At 33.4% G+C, this 23,603-nt stretch overlaps 1 protein-coding gene across 15 annotated transcripts in view; it reads left to right on the forward strand.

Moving 5' to 3' along the window:
* RTKN2 (rhotekin 2) overlaps positions 1-23,603 on the forward strand; it is a 162,720-nt gene that overhangs the window by 32,503 nt on the left and 106,614 nt on the right. For all 15 annotated transcript variants that reach the window (XM_072971443.1, XM_072971444.1, XM_072971451.1 and 12 more), the window contains exons 7-9: positions 5,807-5,901; positions 15,151-15,257; positions 16,194-16,325. In XM_072971443.1, the coding sequence (XP_072827544.1) occupies positions 5,807-5,901; positions 15,151-15,257; positions 16,194-16,325 (334 nt within the window). The remainder of the gene's footprint in view (positions 1-5,806; positions 5,902-15,150; positions 15,258-16,193; positions 16,326-23,603) is intronic.

The raw sequence follows: 23,603 nt of genomic DNA on the forward strand, positions 1-23,603 counted from the left end.
TATTCCATTGTATAAATGTACCACAGCTTCTTTATCCAGTCATCTGTCACTGGACATTTAGATTGTTTCCATGTCTTGGCTATTGTAAATAGTGCTGCTCTGAACATTGGGGTTCATGTATCTTTTCAAATGAGAGTTCCCTCCAGACATATGCGCAGGAGTGAGATTGCTGGATTATATGGTAAGCCTATTTTTAGTTTTTTGAGGAATCTCTATACTGTTTTCCATAATGGCTGCACCAGACTGCATTCCCACCAACAGTGTAGGAGGGTTCCCTTTTCTGCACACCCCCTCCAGCAATTAACCTTTGTGGGCTTTTGAATGATGGCCATCCTGACTGGTGTTAGGTGATACCTCATTGTAGTTTTGATTTGCCTTTCTCTGATAATGAGCGATATTGAGCATTTTTTCATGTGCCTATTGGCCATTTGTATGTCTTCATTGGAGAATTGCTTGTATAGGTTTTCTGCCTATTTTTGGATTGGGTTGTTTGTTTTTTTGTTATTAAGTTGTATGAGCTGTTTATATATTCTGGAAATTAAGCCTTTGCAGGTGCATCATTTGCAAATATTTTCTCCCATTCTGGAGATTGTCTTTTTGTTTTTCTTACGGTTTCCTTTGCTGTACAAAAGCTTTTAAATTTAATTTTGTCCCTACACTCTTTCTAATAGGGATTGGCATATTTGTCTTGAAGTGTTCATTCTCATATTCAGATTGTCATTGTGTTTGGTTTATACCTGAATCCAAACACTAATTTTCTTTATCAAAAATATTTTTCTTTATCAACATTTTCCATGAAACTTGCATGCCATTTACTTTATTATACCATTAAAGTTGGTCAAAATATAGAGTAAAATCTTTTACACTATTTCAGCAAATTATATTCTTCTAATACCAAGCATTCTTTTGAGCTTTTGGTGTGAATGTCAAGTATACTGGGTTAAACTCAAAGCCCAGGACTACTTTTACCCTATAGTTCCTGAACTGACCACTTCATCACCACCGTTTGAGAACAGCATTAGTAATCAGAATGCATGAGGTTCAGTTTTTTTTCTTTAACAGTGATCAGTTCAGTGAGAAGATGCCTAATAAAGCTTTTAATTTTTAACCAAAATGGGCAAAATATCTCTCCTCTAGTAATATGGCATGTGACCAAATATAGCTGTTCTTACGAAAGAGTGCATTTTTTCAGACTACCATTTTAAGTAGTCATTTAGTTTTTCATAACGTTTTTAAAACCTCTGCTCCATCAAATGTTACAGCAATTGGCCTATTTGATAAAAAAAATGTAGCTGATTAAACTTTTGGGAACTCAATATTAGGGTTGGCTAAAAGGAATGAGAGTAATGTTTTAGTAAGAAAATGTTATCCTGACAAGAATGTTTTAAAAATGAGATCATTGTTGATTTTGGAAGCATTGGCATTGTAATTAGTCATGGTTTAAAAATGAAGTAACTTGAAATATCATCATAAAGTATTGTTTGATCTGAAAGAAGACAGTGAACATTTTTGGTAATTTTTAGCATGCTCTCTGGTGTGATTCATTTACTCATTTTTTATTTGTGGAATTTAGCTTACTGAAATTCCTTTAGTTAGATTTTCCCAGTGCTTCTAATAGCTGAATTAACTATTTTATGCTCCTTGAGAACCATTTAGTACATTATTCTTCACTGTATAAATATAAATCATTTTAAACAATTATCTTGTGAGAACTAGTAAAATTGAGAGTGATTATTTACTTGACAAAAAGCTATATTAACTTAAACAAAAGCCTATCACAAATCCTACATTTATTATCTCATTATAAAATTAATATAAACTTGAGAAGTAGAATCTGGAAGAGAAAAAAATTTATTCATAATTCACTCTCAATCAAATACTTTTTTTTAAAAATAATTTTGAACTGGTATTTTTCCTCCAGGTTGTAAAATACTTGGCTTTGGGGGATATTTAGATATTAAGAATTATACTGTACATTCATATACTTATACACACTTTTCCTGAGTTATTATAGTCTTCATATGATCATTTTAATGACCATATTATCTATAAATTGACTATCATGGTTTAACCATTCTTAGAGGAAGTTATCAGTAACTTTTTTGTACTGTTATTTTAAGATGTGTAATTCATTGGAAACAGAGGCACATTCTTACATGTTTACCTTAATATAGTTAGGGAAAAGATGTTTTAGCCTCAGTGATTTTTTGGCCTGAGAAAACAATTAAACGTCCTCTCCAATGCACTCAGTACAACTGCACAGCCTATAACATAGCTGCTTCCTGTGCATACTAATGGCAGTGTTTTATATCCACTGTATATGGAAATGATGCTGTTCCTGAAGTGAAGAATACTCCAAGGTTTTTAGTGGTCCCTGAGAATAAATTATGTCACTCTTCAAAATAAAACACTGAAGTACCTTCTTTCTCTCTCTCTACCTCTCACCATTTCAGATATTTTCCTTGGTGGACTTAAAATACTTGTAGACTGTCCATCTAATAACTTGACCTCTAAGTTTCATGACCTCCTTTCCTCCATTGAATTTGTTCTGGTGCCTATTTTAATCATCCACCCCATGACTGCACTCTAGATCTTCTCATTACTAATAATTCTACATCCTCTAAAGTCTCTGTAGTAGGCATCCCACTCTACCTGTCACCTCCCACGTTTCCAGCTTACTTCGTTCAGTATTCTAACTCCAGCTTAGCTTAAACCCCATGATTTACCATTTTATCCTTTCCTAACATTTCTCTCCTTTTGTTATACTTACTTTAGAAAAACTCCAACGTTGGTTAAATCCTACCTTTAGTTCCTCTGCACCTGCACTCATGAGGAATAGACATGGAAGCTGGAGAAAAACAGTCACAGTGACTGGTCTCACTTTTGAGTGATCACTAACCTTAAGTGAGTTCCAATGTGAGCAATCCTACTAAGTTTCTGTAGTTTCCCACTTTACCTCTTGTCAGGGTAAGTATTTTATGTCATATTACTCTCTTCTGAAGCTTCCAGTACACACTCCTTTCAGTCCTTATTCAAAGCTGATGACTTTGATTTATGTATCATTGATGCTACTAAAGTAATCAGAAGAGAACTCACATATCCTCCATCAACCAAATCTATCAGCCTACCTGCCTCTGTGTCTTTGCTGCTTTCCTTTCTTGTGAACTGCCTTTGCTCCACCTGAGGCCACCTACCTTTGCACTAGATCCCATCTTGTCAAGCACTCAAAAGTAGGCTCCTACACATGTTCGCCCTCTGCTATATCATCAGCTTTTCTTCTACTGTATCATTTCCAGGAACATAAACAAAACCAATAACATAAACATGCTGAAATACCTCCCATTTCTCCTTCCCCATTTCACAGCTATCCTTTACAGAAAAGCTTTTTATATTCTCCATCTCCACTTCGCGTCCTCCCGTTCTCTCTTGGACCATTTCAGTCAGGTTTCATCATGTTACTTCCATCTCATCCTATAGAAACTGCTCTTGTCAAGGTCAACAGTAATCTCCACGTTGCCAAATACCGTGGTAATTTATCAGTATTCCTCTTCCTGGACCTTTCCACATTATTGAACACAATTGATCACTCTCCTTGAAACACTTTTTAAACGTGGCTCCCAGGATACCACTTTCTTTGTTTCTCTTCTACCTCAATGACTCTTCCTTGCCTGTCTCCTTTGTTCATTGCTCTTCAATTTAATCAGAAGTGATAGAATACTTATATTCCAATATTCAGTCCTCACATTATATTTAACTGTCTAACTTTCATTAAATTTCAACTGTATACTGGTAACTCCCAAATTTAATTCTCCAGTACTTTTTCCTCTCCTAACTCCAGATTCATATGTCCACATGCCTACCCTACAACCCAGTCTCAAATTTAATCTTTTCAAAACTAAATTCTTAATTCCCGTATCTATCCTTCTCTTAGCCTCATTGCAGTCAGTAAAAATTCCCTTTCTCTGGTTGCTCAAGCCAAAAGCCTTGGAGTTGTCTTTGACTCTTTCTTTTACATCCCATGTTCCACACTGGGTCGACTTTAAGACTGTATCGGGAATCTTACCACTTCTCATCACCCTACCAACCACTGCCCTGTTCTAGGCCTGCATCAGCTCTTGACTGTCCAGGTGCAGTCGCTTTCTAGTTGGCATCTCCATTTTCACTCTTGGCCTCTGTGTTCTGTTCTCCACATGACAGCCAGAGAGATCATTTAAAAGTAACAATCATAGTGCATGCCTCTGCTCAAAACCTGCTATTTGCTTCCCATCTCACTCAGAACAAAATCCAGGGTCCTTATCATGCCTATGAAGCATGCCCTACTGCAGTGTGCAGTGTCTGCCTTTACCTTTTAGATATCTCGTCTCCGTCTCCCTCACTGTGCTCCAGCCATGCTGGCTGCCTTGTTTGTCAGATACACGTAGTGTCACTCTCTTGTATCACTTACACACTTAACTATCAGTAATCTGTTCCTGAAAGTGACACATGCTGCTCTAAAATGCTAATAGGGAGTCTATTTCACATATTTTAAGTGGGAAAAATTGTGATGTAGTTGTATTCATGACAAATTACCATGTTGAGATAATGCTTAACATATTGCACCCTGATTACCAAGCAACTAGTATGATTGTTAATAGGCAGTTTTGTGTTTAGTAATATTTGCTCTTCCATTATGATTGCTGTTCTCAGTTGTTTTCTTTCTCCACAGTTTTCTTTAATACTTCCTCAACTTTGAGGGACACTCACTGTGTAACAGTAGGAAAAAATAAGAACTTATTATGAAAGGCACTATAGAAACTTGTTCAGGATAAGTGAAAATAGCAGAGAATGGCCCAAACTGAGTATAAGGTTGGTGCTTCTTAGCTCTAGCAACATGGAGATTTGTTGGTACTAGTTGAACTTTTCCAAAAGTCTACATATGAGTCTGAATTATACCAGTTGTGTTCAGAATATAACTTGAAATTTTGCTCATGCATTGTTTTGTTAAAATTTTTTTGTTGCTGAGTTTTGGAAACTGAAACATAAATTCTCCTATGTAAGCACTGAAAAAAACATTGGCTATTGAGAGATATCTCTGGTCTATGATGGTTGTGTATTAAAAACCAGGGTAAATCAAACCATCATGATATAAACCTTAAACTTATACAGTAATATATGGCAGTTATTTCTTAACAAAACTGAAAAAAAAAAAAAACCCCAAACCAAGATGCATCCTCCAAGAGAGCAACATTCTGTGGGGTTTGCCATTATTTATTTAAAAAGTGAATACATGCATTGCATTCTTGCTACATGTATATATATTTTTTGTAATAGAGACTTTATTACATGTTTAGTAACAGACAAAAGTTTATGAAACATATCACCTGGCACAGTTAATAAAAATCCCCGTCAGAGTTCACATGGTAATTCTTTTTCTAATTTTTTTAAGAATCATCATACTGTTTTCCATAGTGTTTGTACCATATCACATTTCTGTCAGCAATCCAGTTTGTCCACATTCTGGCCAGTACTTGTTATTTTCTGTGTGTGTGTGTGTGTGTGTGTGTGTGTTTCCAGTAATAGCCATCCTAATCTGTGTGAAGTAGTATCTCATTGTGGTTTTGATTTGTGTTTTCTTAATCATTAATGATCTTGAGCATTTTTTCATGTTTTTATTGGTCATTTGTGTATTTTCTTTGTAGAAATGTCTATTCAAGACCTTTGTCCATTTTTTAATCAGATTGTTCATTTTGTTGTTGAATATCTAAATATTTTATGTAGTAGAAAATACACTAAAATACTTACAACATGTCTTTTTTCTCACTATTAGTGATGCAAAGTATAATTTGCTAGCTCATACTACCCTGAGCTTGGAAAGTGCTGAGGATAGCTTCAGGACCCATAATCTGTCTATTAATGGAAATGGTAAGTCCAGTCTATAGTTTATTTATTGTACATGTTAGGTCAACATATATGTGGTGACAGTAATAATATCTAATTTTAATATGTTCTCCTGAAGTGGTTATTGGCTTAAATAATGTAGCCATGAGTGATTCTGTGGATTCTTTCAAATATATTCGTCCCTTTTCCCTAAAGGAGTAAAGTTTGTTTTTCTCTGTTACTTGCTAGGGATTTGTTCTTGAGGCTTACTAGGTGAGAACAGAAAGATTTTTCATATTCAGAATCCTTGTCTTTGACTTGAGATTGACAGCTTTACCACTCTCCTAATTGTCAGTCAAAGATCTATCTTCTTTTTAAATCTGAAACTTAGGAAGCCAACCCTTCTGTTGGTAAGAAAGAGAGGATATAAGGGAAGGAAGAGCTAAATTAATCTTAAAATGTTTTTCTCTGGATGATATCAATAGTTATAGTTTATTGAAAAGAAATTTATAGCAAGGTAAAGAAGGAAGGTAAGCTATTAGGAAGATTTGTAAGACATAGCATGAGCGTTCTCCCAGATTATGTTTCCCTATGATGGAAAATATTGAGTAGTGTTGGTAAAGTCATTCGGAAATATGATTTGGTTTATTTATTCTTGTTCATTTTTTAAGGTAGAATATATAAAATTATGTACTGCCTTAATTATACTTTTTGTTGTGAAGATAGATGATACTGTACATTTTTAAGTTTCACAGTAAAAAATTCCATTAAAAATAGAGAAAAGTTCATAAAATATAAATGTACATTTTAACAAATAATTATGAGATGAATGTATGTATAACCCCCTCCATGCCAAGAAATAAAACATTGCCAACACTCCTTCCCCTCAATTACCTAGGTGCAAAAATGTCCCAACTTTTATGATATTCACTTCCTTTTGTTTCTTTATGGTTTTATCATCTATATGTGCTTCCCTAAATAATATAAGTTAGTTTTTACTGGTTTGAACTTTATGTAGGTGGAATCATATTAGGTCTTCGGACTGACTTGCTTTTTGTCCGTCATCCATGATGTATTCATTTCATTGCTTATAATATTTCATTTTATGATTATAATAACTGTACTTATCTCTATTCAGTTATCTTTAATAGTTATAGGGTTCTTGAGATTTACTGTTTATTTTGAGTCAGTTTTCGTAAGTTCTATTTTTATACATGTATAGCTATTTGATCTAAAGTTTGAGGTTTATAAGCATTAACTTTTTCATGACAGTTCCACTGAATTTCTGTAGCATCTGTAGAACTGTCCCTCCTCTCTGTTTCTGGTACTGGCCTTTTGTTTGTACCTTCTCTATTGTTTTCATTATTAGTCTTACAGTAGGATTATCAGTTCTTTATTCAGTGGTATATTCTATATATGCTAACTATTTGTTAGAAATAATTATTGTAGTCTCCATATTCAATATTACTGTTAGAGATGTGATAAAATCTGTTATGATTGTGGATTTTTTTAGTTCTCATAGTTACGTCTATTTTTGCTTTATATAATTTGAGCCTTTACTGTTTGCACACAGTTTTTAAATTGTGTATTTTCCTTCATTCTTTTGCTTCAAACTGTACTTATTTTTACTTTGCAGATGTGCCTCTTCAAACAGGATTATATATTGAATTTAAATTTATATCCAATTTAGCAATCTTTCTGTTTTTTTCTTTTGCTGCAGCATTTAGTTATTTTGCATTTATTATCAAATAGTTTATAAACCATATCATCTGATATAAATTATTTGGATTTAAATCTATGATTATATTCTGTTTTTTCTTTTTGTCTTACCTATTCATAGTGGTTTTTCTGTTCTTTCTTGCCTTCTTAAGGATTGATAATTTTATCATTTCAGTTTTTCCTTGTTCTAATTAAAGTTATAATTCCTTTTCTCATCTTTTAGAAATTGCCTCTAGAAATTCTATTAATGATACTTAAGCCTAAAATTAAAAGATAATTTTACCTGTTTCTCAGACACTGCAACTCTATTTGTCTGACCTTCGTACTATTGTTACATATTATAATTCCATTTGATTTTTAAATTTCATAAGATGTTTTGTACATTTAACATTTATTTAGATTTACCTCCATGTTTCCATGTGCTACTTGTATCTGATACCTTATATCTGGGATCATTTTCTTTCTGCTTGAAGTATAATCTTTAGAATTTCTTTTAGTATGTTCTGCTAGTATTGTACTTCTTGGTTCTTTGTGTTTGTCTGAAGATGACTTTGTTTAGCTTCATTCTTTTTTTCTCTCTCTCTTTTTTTTTTTAACTTTTTTTATTGAGCTATAGTCATTTTACAATGTTGTGTCAAATTCCAGTGTAGAGCACAATTTTTCAGTTATACATGAACATACATATATTCATTGTCACATTTTTTTCCCTGTGAGCTACCACAAGATCTTGTATATATTTCCCTGTGCTATACAGTATAATCTTGTTCATCTATTCTGACTGTGCCTGTCAGTATCTACAAATTTTGAAATCCCAATCTGGCCCTTCCCATCCCCCGCCCCCTTGGCAACCACAAGTGTGTATTCTATGTCTGTGAGTCTGTTTCTGTTTTTCTTCATTCTTGAAAGATGTTTTTACATGATGTAGAAATTTAGTGGGTTTTTTTTCTTTCTTCTTTTTTTTAAATGTTAAAGATATAATTCCACTATCTTCAGGCTTCTTGTACTGGCTATTCAAAATCATTTGTCAGTTGTCACTTCTGTGAAGATAACTTTTAATTTTCTCTTTGTCTTTGGTTTTCTGAAGCTTCACTGTGCTGTGGTGTAGAATTTAATTTTATTTATGCTGTTTTTGGAAATCCTTTAACTACTTTGAATTGATTAATGTCATTCATTAGTTCTGGACAAAATCTCATTTGTCTCTTCAGACAGCCTCTGCTCCATTCTCTTGCCTTTTTCCTTCTAGCATTCCTGTTGAAGCTATGTTAGTCTTTCTCACTGTATCCTCTGTGTTTCATTGCTCTTCATGACGTATTCCTCATCATTTTGTCTATCTTTGCTGATTTTCTAGATTTTTTTGTGCACTACCTTCTATTTCCTTTATTCTCTTTGCAGCTCTGTCTCATCTGCTATTAACTCTGTATACCAAGTCCTTCATTTCACTTGTGGTATTTCTCAGCTCTAGAAGTTCTTTGTGACTTTTTCAAATCTGCTATGCCATTTTGTATTCTTTGTATATATTGCTAATATTATCTTTTAGGTTTTTAGTAAAAGAGTCAGCATAGCTATTTCATAGTCCATGACTAATAATTCAGATATATAAATTTTTCTGGGTCATTTTTTTTAAACTGGTTCTCACTCATGAGATCTTCATGTGCTGTCATTATAATTGGAAGTTTACCTATTGGAATAAGTGGATGCTTAGTGTTTCTGTTTGCTTCTTGCAGGCACCTGGAGGGATTATCACTATAGGCTCACTTTACCAAAGACAATGTCTGACCTTGTCTGGACCCCTCCCATCCCCACCTCCAGGCACTGGGAATCCGGGCAGTAAGGTTGCTTTACTTGTGTTTCACCACTACTCTGTTGGTGATTCCTTAATATGAGGAGAATCTCCCATTAATCTGCTTATATTGTTCAGGCCATGGACTGTGATTCCTGTTCTGCTTCTCTCCTCTTGCAGGATCATTAAGTCATAATTCAGATTTGCTGGGACTGGCAAATGCTCTCAGGACAAACATTGCTTCTGTGCTTACTTAACTCGCTGGTTCTCGTTTATCAGATTTGTACTGGTAGTTTCTTGTAGTTTTGTTACTTCTTTGTTGCTCTGGGAAAAAGTTTTTAAATATATTTTATTCAGCATTTTCTGTAGTTTTTAGTGGGAAGATTGGTCTGAACAATGTATTCTAGCTTTCTGTCACCCACAACTTGAATTCTGCAATAGTATTAGCATTATCAACTTTGTCAGAAAATTTGGTGAATTAAGTTTGTTGTCATTCCGTTTGTGTCAGTTCTCTTGAATTACCAGTTATACCATATGTTGAGTGCCTGTTGTGTGTCAGACACTGTTCTATGAAACCTTATTCAGTCTTGAAAAAGAAAGGAATTCTGCAATATGTGACAGTTTGAATGAACCTTGGAGACATTCTGCTAACTGAAGTAGCCAGTCTCAGAAGTATAAAGATTATGTGATTCCATTTATATGAGGTATCTGAAATAGACTATTAGAAGAGAGTGGAATAGCAGTTATCAGGGGTTTGGGGGAAAAGGGGGGAGCTGCTAATTTATAGGTATGAGGTTTCAGTTATGCAAGATGAATAAGTTCCAGAGATCTACTATACAGTATATTAACAATACTGTATTGTACACTTAAAAATCTGTTAAGAGAGTAAATCTCCTATCACATGTTCTTACCACAGTAATATAAATGAATAAACAAACACTGTTAAAGCAGTTTTTATTCTTAGTCTCTGTGAGATGTAGTTATGAAGGAGCATTATAGTGACGTGATTAGTAGTGGGGACTTTGGGGCCATCAGCCTTGGGTTCATATTGTGCTTCTACCACTGACTAGCTCTGTGACCTTCACAGTTTCCTCATTTTATTATCATTTACATTTTACAGATGAGTGAAATACAATTTAAGAGAATATAACATGCCAGGTCATGTAGCTAGCAAGTGGTTGAGTGGATTGATTATATAATCCAGGACAGGCTGTGCTCTTTCTGCTGTGCTTTCTGGTCAGGCATGATGACTGATAAAGCACCTATAATCAGTGTGTTAATAATGGAATTGATGATGAAAGGTCCATTCTTTCAACCAGATCATCTGAAAAGTTGTGGAAAGGAGTAAAATTCACAAAGAAAGCATTAATTTTAGCAGTGATTCCTCAGTTGTCTTCAGTGTTCTCTAAGATATTACTAGAGTCTCCTTTAATAAAGTGCTCATGAGCAAATAAGTTTGGGAGCTCTGTGGTTTATTTCTTCCTTAGAGAAGCACAATAAAGACTAATTAAAGACCATGAAAAGATCTATGCTTAAAACAATATCACCCCCAAACTCTTGACATTTTAACTTGTAGATTCCACAGAAAAAATTTTAAGAACCCAAACCTATATGTCTCTTTTGACATAATAGGTATATTTCTAGAAGTGTGTGTAAATTAAAATCTTGTAAGTCATTTTATTTTGAAAAAGAAGGAAGCTTGTAATTAAAAAGAAACAAAATTTTATACAGAGACAAGCAACCCTCTGATTTATTCATTAGTGTAAACCTATGTTAAGAGTTTTCCTAAGTAAAATTATTTTAGTGTTTACCAAATACTATACAATCAAAATACAAGCTTTTTGAAATTAATAACTCAACTTTATTACTCTTGCTAGTTGAAGAAAAAAGCCAAAATGATATGTTAAGGATTATATTTGTCATCAGGCAATTTTTATACTTCTTATAAAACAGTGAAACCACACTATGAAGATTGGCTCACTGGGAACTGAGATGTTATCTGGATTCTTTCTCTTGCCTGCGTTTTGTTTTTGTTGATGCTGTCGTTTTTAAACTCCATTTTGTTCCCCATCTGAAACTACAGATGAATTAGATAAAATCGTTAAGTAATGAAAAATCAAACTGCTTTTCACTTCCTGTTTCATTTCCTCTTGTCCTAATACCTAGCTTGGTTAGAAAAGAATTAAGTATTTTGATTAAATGTGTTGCACATGGATTGAAAGACAGCATTGAAAAATGGAAAGGATCTGGTTTGGGGAGTGAGAGTACCCTGGATTTGAAATTATGAGAAGCCTCTATTACATGCCAGACACAATGATAAATGTGATGTACACATTATCTTATTTGATTTCATAACTCTAGTACTTAATAGATAGTATGTTTAAAAATGAGAAATTGATTCTCGGGTTAGTTAAGTGACTAGAATAGACGCCATATTTCTTGTCAGAAGTAGAAAGAAGCTATGACTCTGCATTTTAGTCCACAGTGGTCCTGAGCTTAAAGAAACCTGGGTTAGAAGTAACAGGTGATTGCAGGGCATGTGGTATGTGGTCTGTAGAGGAAAGAATTTTACATGCAATATCCCTTTTCAAGGACTGCAATCAGGAAGGAATTATTTTTCTTGGCATGCTATTTTACTAGAGAAGCATAGTGTTACATTTGGTATTTAGGTTCCAGATACATTATGATTGAACAAACTATGAACTGGTCTGAAACAGTATCATTTATGATTCTATTTCTTTAGGAGACACATCCTAACTTTAAAAAAAAAAACTAGCTCACAGATATTTAGAACATAAGCCATTCATAAATCTGGGATTACTATGTAAAGAAATTTGCTTTCAAACTTTAAATTCATAAATCACAAAGTTGATTTCAGATGTTTTACTCAGATGCATACTTTCATAGAGTTTTTAATTTCATTTCCTGCCTATTTTAGGAAAGGAGATGCTCATTTATTTATGTCTGCATTTTTGAATCTTTGACTGTTTTGTATCAATACATTGATTTCTCTCAGGTCAGACCTTTTATTTCTAAAAGACAGAAGCTTTAACAAAGTAATAGTAAAAAAGAATTGAGTAGTCTCAAACATTTTGTTATGTGCTGTTTAGTAGAATGTTGAGCAGGTAAGTTGATAAAAAACCTTTTTTGTTTTACTTTGTGCTTTTCATTTAGGCTCGTCTTTTTCATTTAACCGATACACCAAACCTTGGCTACACTGTATCTGTATATTAAATAATTGTGTTTTTACCAAAAATATTTTGCAGACTTACTAAGACATTTTGATCAGTAATAGTAACAGTCAGTGACTAGCCATTTAACAGGCACTACCAACAAGGGTGCAGTGAAAACTTCAAAAATCCTTTTTGTGTTGTCTCTTGTGAACCAAGGGGCATATGTTGCATTTTAATTTATACCCTGATACACAGAATAAATTATACAATGCTTCCTTTCCATACAAACATGAAGGTTCTATGCCTACCTACACGCTACATTAGAGGAGTGTCTTAATGTTTTTACAAAGAACTTTTTTAAACAGTTGCAAACTTAGAGAATATTAGAAGTTGAATGTCAAGATCTTTTTCCCCCCAAAAATGTATGAGAGCAAGTGGATTACCTAATGCTCCATTACCCCAAGTGTATTAATACGTATTTCCTCCTAAAATACGTCTGACTCCATCATTACAGCCATCCAAGTCAGGAAATTAGTACTAATACATTACTGTTATTACTGTTAATACTGACTCCATTCAAGTGTTGCTCCAGTCATATCCCTTATAATAAAAGGATCCAGTACAGATTAACACATTGCATTTAATTGTCATGCTTCTTTAGGTTCTTTCACTTTGGACCACTTATTCAGTTTTCCCTTGGTGTTTTTAACCTTGGCATTTTAAAACATCATAGTATTTTGCAGTAGTTCGAAGTTTAGATTTGTCTGATTTTTTCTTGGGCTGAGATACAGGATATGTATCTCTGGCAGAAATGTAACAAAAGTGATGCTGTGTTCTCATTGCATTCTATCAGGTGGCATATAATTACTGATGATGTTCACTTTGATCACTTGATTAGGGTGGTGTCTGCCAAGGTTCTCTACTGTGAAGTTACTCTTTTCCTTTCCCCTTTGTTATTAATACATATTTTGTGTGTTGGAGGGGGATACTTTGAAACTATGTAGATTATTATTTACTAGACTTTCAATTTGTTTATTGATTTATTTATATCAACAAAGAGTCATCATGTTTTACTGTTTTATTCAGTGCATCATAATCTGTTTATATCTTGTTTATTTTAAGATTCAAATGGTCTCCATTGTGGCCAGTGGGAGCACATTCAAGATAGATTCTGTGTCTTTTTACTTGTCCTCATCATCCATTGACTATTTCCTTGCTTTAAGGCATAACAAGATACCAGGCTCATCATGTACTTTCCCTGCCCCAGTCCTGGAATCAGCCATTTCTTCAAGGAAGACTGGTTCTTTTTAATAGAAATAGTATTTAGAAGACATGATTTGGGCTTTAGGTATATTCCTTGCTCTTAGCCTGTCACTATTAGGTGTCACTCTTCCTAGGCCCCCCCAGTGGACATACATGCATATATATATATATATTTTATCTTATATTTCTCAGTCTCTGGATGTTGAAACCCATGAGTTCACATCAGTACATCTAGTTCTATTTCAATACCAAAGGCTTTATTCTACACATTCATAATTCCTTTCTCTGATAGTGAGAAACCTGTCTTCTGTTATCTTTAATGCTTTTTATTGTTTGATCAGTCTCCTTGAAAACAACCATTTTTCCATCTCCCTCTCAGGGCTGCTTTCTTCTCCTTGCTCAGGCTCATAGAGCCCACACAAGGCCGCCCTCCTCAGCTTACTCAGGCTTTAACTCCCCATGCCTGGCTGTGCTCTGACGTCCAATATCCAGTACCCCTCTTGCTTGAATGCCCTTTTCTCTGGGCTCTGACACACTGTTCTGGGTCACTGAATGTGGATAGCTTTTTCGTTGCTTTCAAACTGATTCCCCATGGCTGGCCCACCCCCCAAATGTTCACACTCTTCTTACCCTACTTGGGTTCTGACCACCCACACCAGGCCAACCCCTGAGCAGAGCTCCCCCTTTGGTTCTAGATTCCCCATGTGATCTGTCCTCAGCCCATTCAGACTCGGTACTTTGTGCCAGGTAGCTCTCCCATTCACCCTCCTTATCCTGACTGGCTCTAGCACCTGGTTCTGGCACACTGCTGCTCCTTCCCAGCCTCAGCACAGATGCCCAGCTTGGTGGGCTCCCCGTAATGGCTTCCAACTGAACTGTTTAGTAAGAGAAAGGGAAGGACCAAAAGGTTTATTAAGTTATTATCTTAAAGTTGTACTCTAAAGTGTTTTATTCAGAGGATCGCTTTGCTAATTATAATGAAAATCAGAGCAAAAAAGTAGAATTTGACATACAAAAATCACTTTACTAGAATGTGTTTTAAATTAAATGAGTTTACTTATGTGCCCTGAACTAACTCCACTGATTAAATACTTTAAGCTCAAACAAGAGATCAAGAGACTAAAACTTCATGTTTATTCCAGGTGACAGCATGCTATAAACTATCAGTTTAATATCATCCTGTCCTAACTACTTTCTTTTATTTGATTTTGTCACTGAATATGGTAATTTGAGTAGGATTAAACTTTATATATGTTCTTATATAAAGCAAAACAAAAATTATTTTAAAAATCAAAATGTATAATGACCTTAAATAAACATCTATTTGTAACTTGATTTTTCTCTCTCTCATTTAAATAGAAGAGTCATCATTCTGGCTGCCTTTATATGGTAACATGTGCTGCCGATTAGTTGCCCAGCCAGCTTGTATGGTGGAGGATGTGTTTGCAGGATTTCTTAATCAGCAGGTTAGAGGACTTTAAATATCCTACAACAATTACAGCTCTAATTGAGATCTTAATATTCTGGCAGTTGTTTGGCCTTCTGATATTGAGAAGTATTTTTTAATGAAGTCTTCTTTCAAATGGGTTTTCTCAAACTTAGCCATAGAATGGGGCAGGGGTTTGGGGGTGAGAAGGTGGGAAGGGGAGGGGTCTTACGCAGTTTTGATAGCTAAGGCGCTACCTCTCCAAATTCCTCTGCTTCCTTAATAGCAGTAGCAGGATAATCAGTGACAGAGGACTCCTTGTGGGACCTGATGAGGACGCTCCACACCTTTCACATAAAGGCCTTTCTGGCAGACAGCTTTTGGCACAGTTTAGGCCTCTGGGCTTCCAAAGCTGCTTCCCTGCCACCCACTCCTGATTTATTTATAACCATAGTTATTTATATTCAGTAAATAATTAATTACGGCCTTCAATGAATCAATAGCTTTTTTAAGAAGATGCTATTAAGAGGAAAGAGAATTTGCATTCTTACGGGGCAGTCAACATTTTCCAGTGTTCTGAGAACAGTAAGGGAAAGTTATATTTTGAGTTTTGAGTTATTTTTATAATTTTCCTGAGTCACTAGATGAACTGCTGTGGGCTTTTAAGCACTAATTTTTAATAGAATAGCTTCTCTAAAACTTCATTGATTTATGATTTTATGAGTATAAAAGTTATATGATAATCATTACCTCCATTTTGCTTAATGCTTTTTTGAATTCCAAACCTGTCTTCTCTGATACTAACTTACTTTTTGATTTTGGGATATTGACTTATTGTGCAGTAAATTAATTGGTAACTATCACATTATGAAATTTCAAAAACCTAATTTAACTTTGATACTTTAAGTATTTTGTTGAATATAGAGTTAAAATGATAAATAATTATATTAAGTTGAGAGTTTTTTTTTTTTTCCAGCAAATGATAGAAGGTCTGATTAGCTGGAGAAGGCTGTATTGTGTTTTAAGAGGGGGTAAACTCTCTTGTTTTTATACTCCAGAAGAAATTGAAGCTAAAGTGGAACCAGCTTTGGTAGTATCCATTAACAAGGTAAATAAAATACTATTTTGAAAATAAAGACATAGCATTTTATGAAGTTTGTTCTTTACAATTATAATTCACACCATTGGTCATCTTATTTACAAAAAGTGAAGGACTGCTAAAAATAGTTTGTTCCGAAAGATAATTTAATCTTATTTTTCTTTATGTTATAGAGCTTCTCTAGTAAAGGAAGTACTGTATATGTCCTAAGAAAACATAGTAATTGGAAATCTATACCAGCAAATAGATTTTAAAGCAGAGAATGTAAAATCCACAATAACAGAGTATTTAAATTTGTCATGAATTTATTTATTTATTTATTTATAACCCCTTTATTGTGGTGTGATTCCTGTACAGTAAAGTACACTTGTTTCACGTTTTGTGAATTTTAATAGATGTAGATACCAGTGAAACCATGACCACAGTCAAGACAGCTAACATTTCCATCACTCCGCAAGAAGTGCAAATTTGAATTCCCAATTTATCCCTTCTCACCCCTTTTACCCCCTGGAAACCATAAGTTTGTTCTCTATGTCTATGAATCTGTTTGTCATTAATTTATTTAATTAAGGGTTTTTAAAAACATAAATTGTTAAATCATGTTACAATGATGATTTTTCTAGTTAACATTCAAATAGCCCCACAAAAAGAGGTTAAATTCCTGAGTATACTTCCTGATTTCTTGTGGGATTGATGGGCAGTTGTTCAACCTTCTGTCAGAACAAGTAAGCCTCATATTCTGTTTAGAATACCTCACTCACACACACACAAAACACACATACACATACACATACACATACACATACACATAAATATACTAGTTTGATACAAAGGAGATTATAAAATTTTAGTTACAAATTTTTCACCCAAAAAGCTATAAGAAAACCTTTCTATCTAAGGCAGACTTATTTTCTTTATCCTACAGTCCTAAATTTGTCTTTATGTATCTTCCAAGTCTAGTGTTTATTGGAGGATTTTTTCCCTTCTTTTTATAGCATTCCTGCTCTAGAATTAAAATGTCATTTCTAGAGCAGAATATCATGTTTTCTGCCTATGAACTACACTTAGTTGTTTCTAATTGTTTTACTTTGCTTGCTTTTCAAGTGGTTGAATTAAAGTATATGGTAAAACATGAGCCATTACATCTGTTAACTGAAATATATGTGTTCTGCTTGTCTTTAAATGGTATTTTGAGGGAAAATGTAAAATTGTACATCCTGAAAAACATAGAGATACTGGTCTGTTAATCTATAAGGACTTAGTTAACTTGCATGATTTTTACAATAATAACATTTGGTCTGTTTCTATCCTACTTTTAGAAACGACATTGCTTTTTATTTTAAGGAAATCCTTCAGTGAGACCTTTTATTGTGTAAATTAAGTCCACTAAATTTATCAGTTTTATGTATTAGAAAGATTAGTATTGCTCTTAAATAATGTACTTCAGTATTACAACATAGTGAGTTTATTTTCATTTAGAAAATTAGGTTAATGAAACTATAATTTTGTTATTGAAAATTGATACAATTTTTAAATTACTTGTTAACTTATTGTTTTGTTTTGTTTATTCAGTGTTTACTCCCTTCCTATAGTCTTCTGAAAATTTCAAGTGTAAGGAAAAGTTGAAAGAATAGAATAATAAACACCTGATACCCCTCACCTAGATTTTTCAGCCATTGTTAAATTAACATTTTGCTACATATGCTTTCTCTCTAGACAGTTAAAAAAATTTTTAGAACTATTTGAAACTAAGTAGCAAACAGCATTTCTTCCCTAGAATATTTCAGCATGTTTCCTCCTGAAAATGAGGACATTTATTTCATAACTGCAATAGTATCGCACTCAAGAAATTTATGGTAAATAAAATAATATTATCTAGTATACAGAGCAAATTGCCCCAGTTGTCCCCACAATGTTCTTTCTAATTTTTATGTTTAGTTTGATCCATAACCCCATCAAGGATCATAAACTGCATCTGATTACCATGTCTTGTTTTTTCCTTTTCATCTAAATTATGCCCTTCACTTGCCTTTTTTTTTTTTTGATCTTTCGTTTCATTGACATTTTTGAAAATTCCAGGCAAACCCCAAATCTGCTTTTGACTAATTGTTTCATTAAATTCAGATTAAATATTTTTGCAAGAATTCTCCATAGATGATTTTATCTAACCTATTTTCACTTAGTAGCTGGGTAGTAAAAATGGAATCCTACCAATTTTTTTTCTTGCATGTTGTACAATGAAATATGGTCATAAACCAAATTGAAGTGTAATCTAAACAAGTGATATTTTTAAAGTCATTTGTTTGATTTAAAAACCATCTTCAAGGTATTGAATTTACCATACCTCCACCCTTTAAGGGAGGCAGAATAGTGAAGTGAGCTGTTTTGCAGGTATCTTCTATTTTACAAGTGAAGAAACATACCCAGAGATCAGATAGAACTTGTCTAGCTAGTAAGTAAAATTATATGGCTCATTCTTTTCCTAATGGGAAAGAAAAAATAGACAAGAGATAAATAAATATAAAATATAAATATATTAAAAAGGTAAAAATTCATGGATTATTTTTCTATTTCTCAATAAACATATTGCTAGATTAAGTTTGGAAGGCAAAATTAGACTTTTTCCTATCTCCATATCTACTCTGAATCAGTTTTGAAAGTAAAAATTAGCTCTAAAATGAGGTTCTGACCCCAAAGCCAAGAATCTTCCTGTAGGCAATGACTTAGACATGTGCTGAACCTTTGCAATTTAAATTTAAGAGGACAGTTGTAATAATTCCTCTGTTGTAGCCACTGCATCTGTATTTTCTGGAGCCTAATTCCAGAAAAGTAGTTAACAGTATTTACATGGCCTGACTAAGTTGACCTTTTCAGTTGACTCATTTTTCCTCGTGGTAATAAAGGCTGATGGCCTGGCCACTAATGGGATTCTGTAGTCAGTCAACTCTATTATTAAGATGACTGGAATCAGCATACTTAGAAATCCCAGTGGTGGCTCCACAATTGAGCATTCCAAATTCACAAGAAAATGATTTATCTAGTAATTTGTATAGACTTGGCCTTAAACTTGGGGACAACATGGGCCGTATTTGACCATGAGGACTGATAACTTAAATATCTCTTACATTGAACATGACTTTTGTCTAAAGTACAAAACAGAAGTTTAAGATTAAACCATGAGTTAAGAGTTCAGGTTAGGAAGATTGCTTATCTCAGTGATCAAACTGATGACAAAGTGTTCCATGCTCTAGTTTTGCAGTATTGCCATCATCATTTTCTCCAGTGCTGATTCAAGCACTGATTCCTGCCCTTTCTCTGTAGAAACTTTCCCCTTTGTAGTTCCTACCTCTAGGTTTCCTTTGAGCCCTTTTCATTCACCTAAAAACTTCACTCTTTAATAGTAAATACCACTGGTCTCGTTATTTAAATACATTAAACACCATCTCAGTCAAGAAATTTATTTACTTCTGAAAAAAATGTATCTTCTATAATTGTATCTTCTATTGAAGTAATTTTTACTTTTTTACTTATTTTTTCTCAACTTACAAAATTATTCACATTTACAGAAATGTTAAAAAAAATACCATAGTGAACACTTGTATACCACGTACATTCAACCATTAACATTTTGTCATATTTGCCTTATGTCTCTATTTTTCTTTTTGGGGGGAGGAGTTAAACATTTTATATTTTATTTAATTTTTAATTAGCTTCATAGGGGTATAGTGTGCATAAAATTTACCAATTTTAAGGGTAGAGTTTCATAATTTTGACAGATAACATATAGCTGTGTAATAATTACTACAGTCATTATCTTTTTTGTTTTTTATCTTTTTTATGAGAACATTTAAGTCCTACTCTCAGCAAATTTCAAACATAGTAGTATTGCCAGCTATAGTCACCATGTTTTACATTAGCTCTTTGGACCTTATTTATCTTATAGCTGAAAGTTTGTGAAGTCTGTTATATATATTTTTTGCTGATCCATTGGAACATGTCTCCAACATTGATAATTTATCCCTCAGTACTTCAGCATGCAACTCTTAAAAATAGGACCCTTTAAAATTAAATAAATGTATCTATATAATCATGTATATAATTATAACACCATTATCCCAGCTAAGCAAATTAATAATAATTCCCATCTAATATCTAATATGCAGTCCATATTCAAATTTCCTCATTGTCCACAAAATACTTTTTTATCTTTTGCTTCCAATCTAGGAGTATTCAAAGATTTTGCATCTTTTGTACTTTCTTCTAAACTGTAGATTAGATCTAGAGGCCTCATTAGATTCACTTTAAGCATTTTTTTTAAGAGACTATTTCATGGATAATGACGAATACTTTAGAGGACATTCTATTCAGAGGCACACGATGTCAGGTTGTCTCACTGGTGGCAATGCCAAATTTAATGACTTGGTTAAGGTGGTGACCACTAGCTCTGTCCAGCATAAAGATAAGCTTTCGTTTTTTACAATTAGCAGGTGGTTATTGAGGTGATACTTAGACACTGTGTGAATATCTTTAATGGTTTTAGTGAACTCATTGCCCTTGCCTGAATCGGTTATTACATTGGAGAGAGTATGTTTTTATTATACTGTCCTTCCTTCTCTATGTATTAGCTGGCATTCTTTTGTAAAGGTGGACTTTTTCTTATCAACTAGGAATGAATTACAGTCTCTCCTGAAAAGGTTGGATAAATGTTTAATGTTTTAATGGCCAATTTTTAGAGTAAGGAGTTGATATTGTATATTGGTACTGTATTGATACTGGCAATATGTCTTGGAGTGGAGCTATTCCTCTAGAAGGCATATGAGTGTGATGTCTGTTGTCCCACCCCACCTCCAATATTATGACAAACTCATAGATTTAAATCTATTCAATCTATTTAATGTTTTAAATTATTTGGTTTTTAAATATAAGGTAGATGTTTTAATTATTTTGCTTACTTAGTAAATTTCTAAAGGAGACATACTATTAGTGTATTCCTAAATAAACAATATCTCTGATAAATGCCAACTTGGTATGTAGAGCAGGTAAGCACCAATTAAAAATTTTGAGTAGTGCTTTTGTTTCAGTTTTTAGTATATTTCTAATGCTGCATCTCTAAGATCTTTTTGTGCTTAGTAATGTTAAATATTAAATACAAAGCAAAGTTCCTTTCTTTTGGTTGTCTTCTTCTCCCATGATTTAGAGAATAATTTTGTTTAATGCTGCTTTAAAAATTATGTGAAAACATAAATTTTACAATTGCTAAGGTATATAAATAATAATTCTGTTATTTTGATCAAAAGATCTTTTCTATAACTATAATTCTTGTCCTTCTAAATGGCATTTCCTGTAAGACTAAGTCAGTTCATTAATTTTCAGAGGGAGCCATCTGTGGAAATAAGGAAAGAAAAGCCTAAAAGCTATTCCCCTCCCCTTTTCAATCCAAATTTGAAAGGATGATTTACTTCAAAGTGATTGCTTCAACTTCAAAAAACTTCCCTATGAATGTTATTGAGCAAGACATTCTCAATAAGGGGTACTTAACTGGAGCCACTGAATCTCCAATACATTGTTGAAAGCATTTTATTAGCCAAAATTTTATCCATTGCCAGTGGGGTGGGGAGTAGAATGGAAAAGAAGTGTGGATCTTTGGGGTCAATAGTCTTTTCTGAATTTAAATACTATGCATCACTTCATTTTAATGAATAATAAAATCTATACTAAACAAGTTAATAATGCTAGATGGAGTTATAGTCCTTTGTTAAGTTGTCTTAAAATTGCTTCTAACCATTATGTTTATCATGGACCTAGCAAGTAAAATTGTTAGGAAGCACATGAGATTTTCTTCTGATTGTGTTAGTCCTCTTAATGTATGAACCCTGTTGACTATTCAGATTGTCCTTTATTAAATATAGCAAAAATATTTTTTAAACAGCCCTTTCCTTGGATGTTTACATCTGATTTTGTTGACATAAATTGCAAATAATTATCACACTAATACTAATCAGACCAAATGCTTGGTTTAATTTATAGTTATGCTTTACATATTTGAAACATTTCTTGTTATTTATTGTGGAAGGTTTGCCTTTGTCATTAGAGTATATATAAGGTCTAAAGCTTATTTTTAGCCATCAGCAGTTTTGTCCTCATCCCTGATTAATAAGACTTTAGACCGAACACCTTTCAAAGTATTTATTTATCTTTATAACATGTTTGTGAGGAAGATTTGAGTGAAATATTATCTCTGCAATATAGGTAAGAAAGTAGACATTTAGTTTTTTGTACTTGTAGTTTATTTTTTCATTGTTTTTTTGAAAAATTTCAAGATAATCTATATAGAGAGTAGTATAAATGAACCCATCTGTACCCTCATACATTACCCCCACCATAAGATTATTCTGAAGCAAATCCTAGAGATCATATCATTTTACTGTAGATATTACAATTGCCATTCTTAAGAAAATGTATAATCATATATAAAATCAATATATCATCAAAAATCCAGACAGTATTCAGATTTCCCAGGCTTGTAATTTTTTAAACAACATTTTCAATCAGGACCCAAATAAGAGTTGATGGATTGCATTGCAGTTGATTGATTAAGTCTCTTAAATCTCTTAATCTGTTGGCTTTCATTCACCCTCTTGCCTTCTCTCTCTCATACACACACAAATACACACAATTTATTTGTTGAAGATCTTTGGTCATTTATCCTACAGAGTTCTTCATAGTCCAAGATTTGCTTTTTGCATCTTCAGGTTATCTTTTTTCTTTTATTTTTGAATCATATTTAGGTCTGTTGGTTGGTTGCTTAGTAAGAATATATCTTAGTACTTTTTTCAGGAGGTGTATAATGATACCTGGTCTTCCACTCATGTTAACATCCATTGCTGAACATTGCTTAGATTCTTTATTTCATTAGGGATTGTAAACTGGTGCTATTTTAACATTCTTTCTTCATTTATTAGCTGGGATACCTCTACTTCATCAGCTATTAGGTTGAGGGACAAGTCTTACAGTGAAGACAGGTTAAAGGCATTGTTTTTTGCATTTATATGCTAGTTACCCAAACTGTGAAGTGGTTCCCTAGCACCCTTCAAAGGTGACCATTGAGTTAGTTATTAAATATCATTATGAATTTGTGGATTTAAAGACATGTCATACATCAGTCCGTTACCATTGTAAATCTTATTGATGTTCAGATTGTCCCATCTTGGGCTACTGGAAGCCTCTTCACATTTCTTCTTGAGTCCTTTTGATACGGCCCGAGTAATCTTTGACTTCTGAAAAGAC

Source organism: Vicugna pacos, chromosome 11, assembly GCF_048564905.1.
Source record: "Vicugna pacos chromosome 11, VicPac4, whole genome shotgun sequence".
In the NCBI taxonomy this organism is placed as follows: domain Eukaryota; kingdom Metazoa; phylum Chordata; class Mammalia; order Artiodactyla; family Camelidae; genus Vicugna; species Vicugna pacos.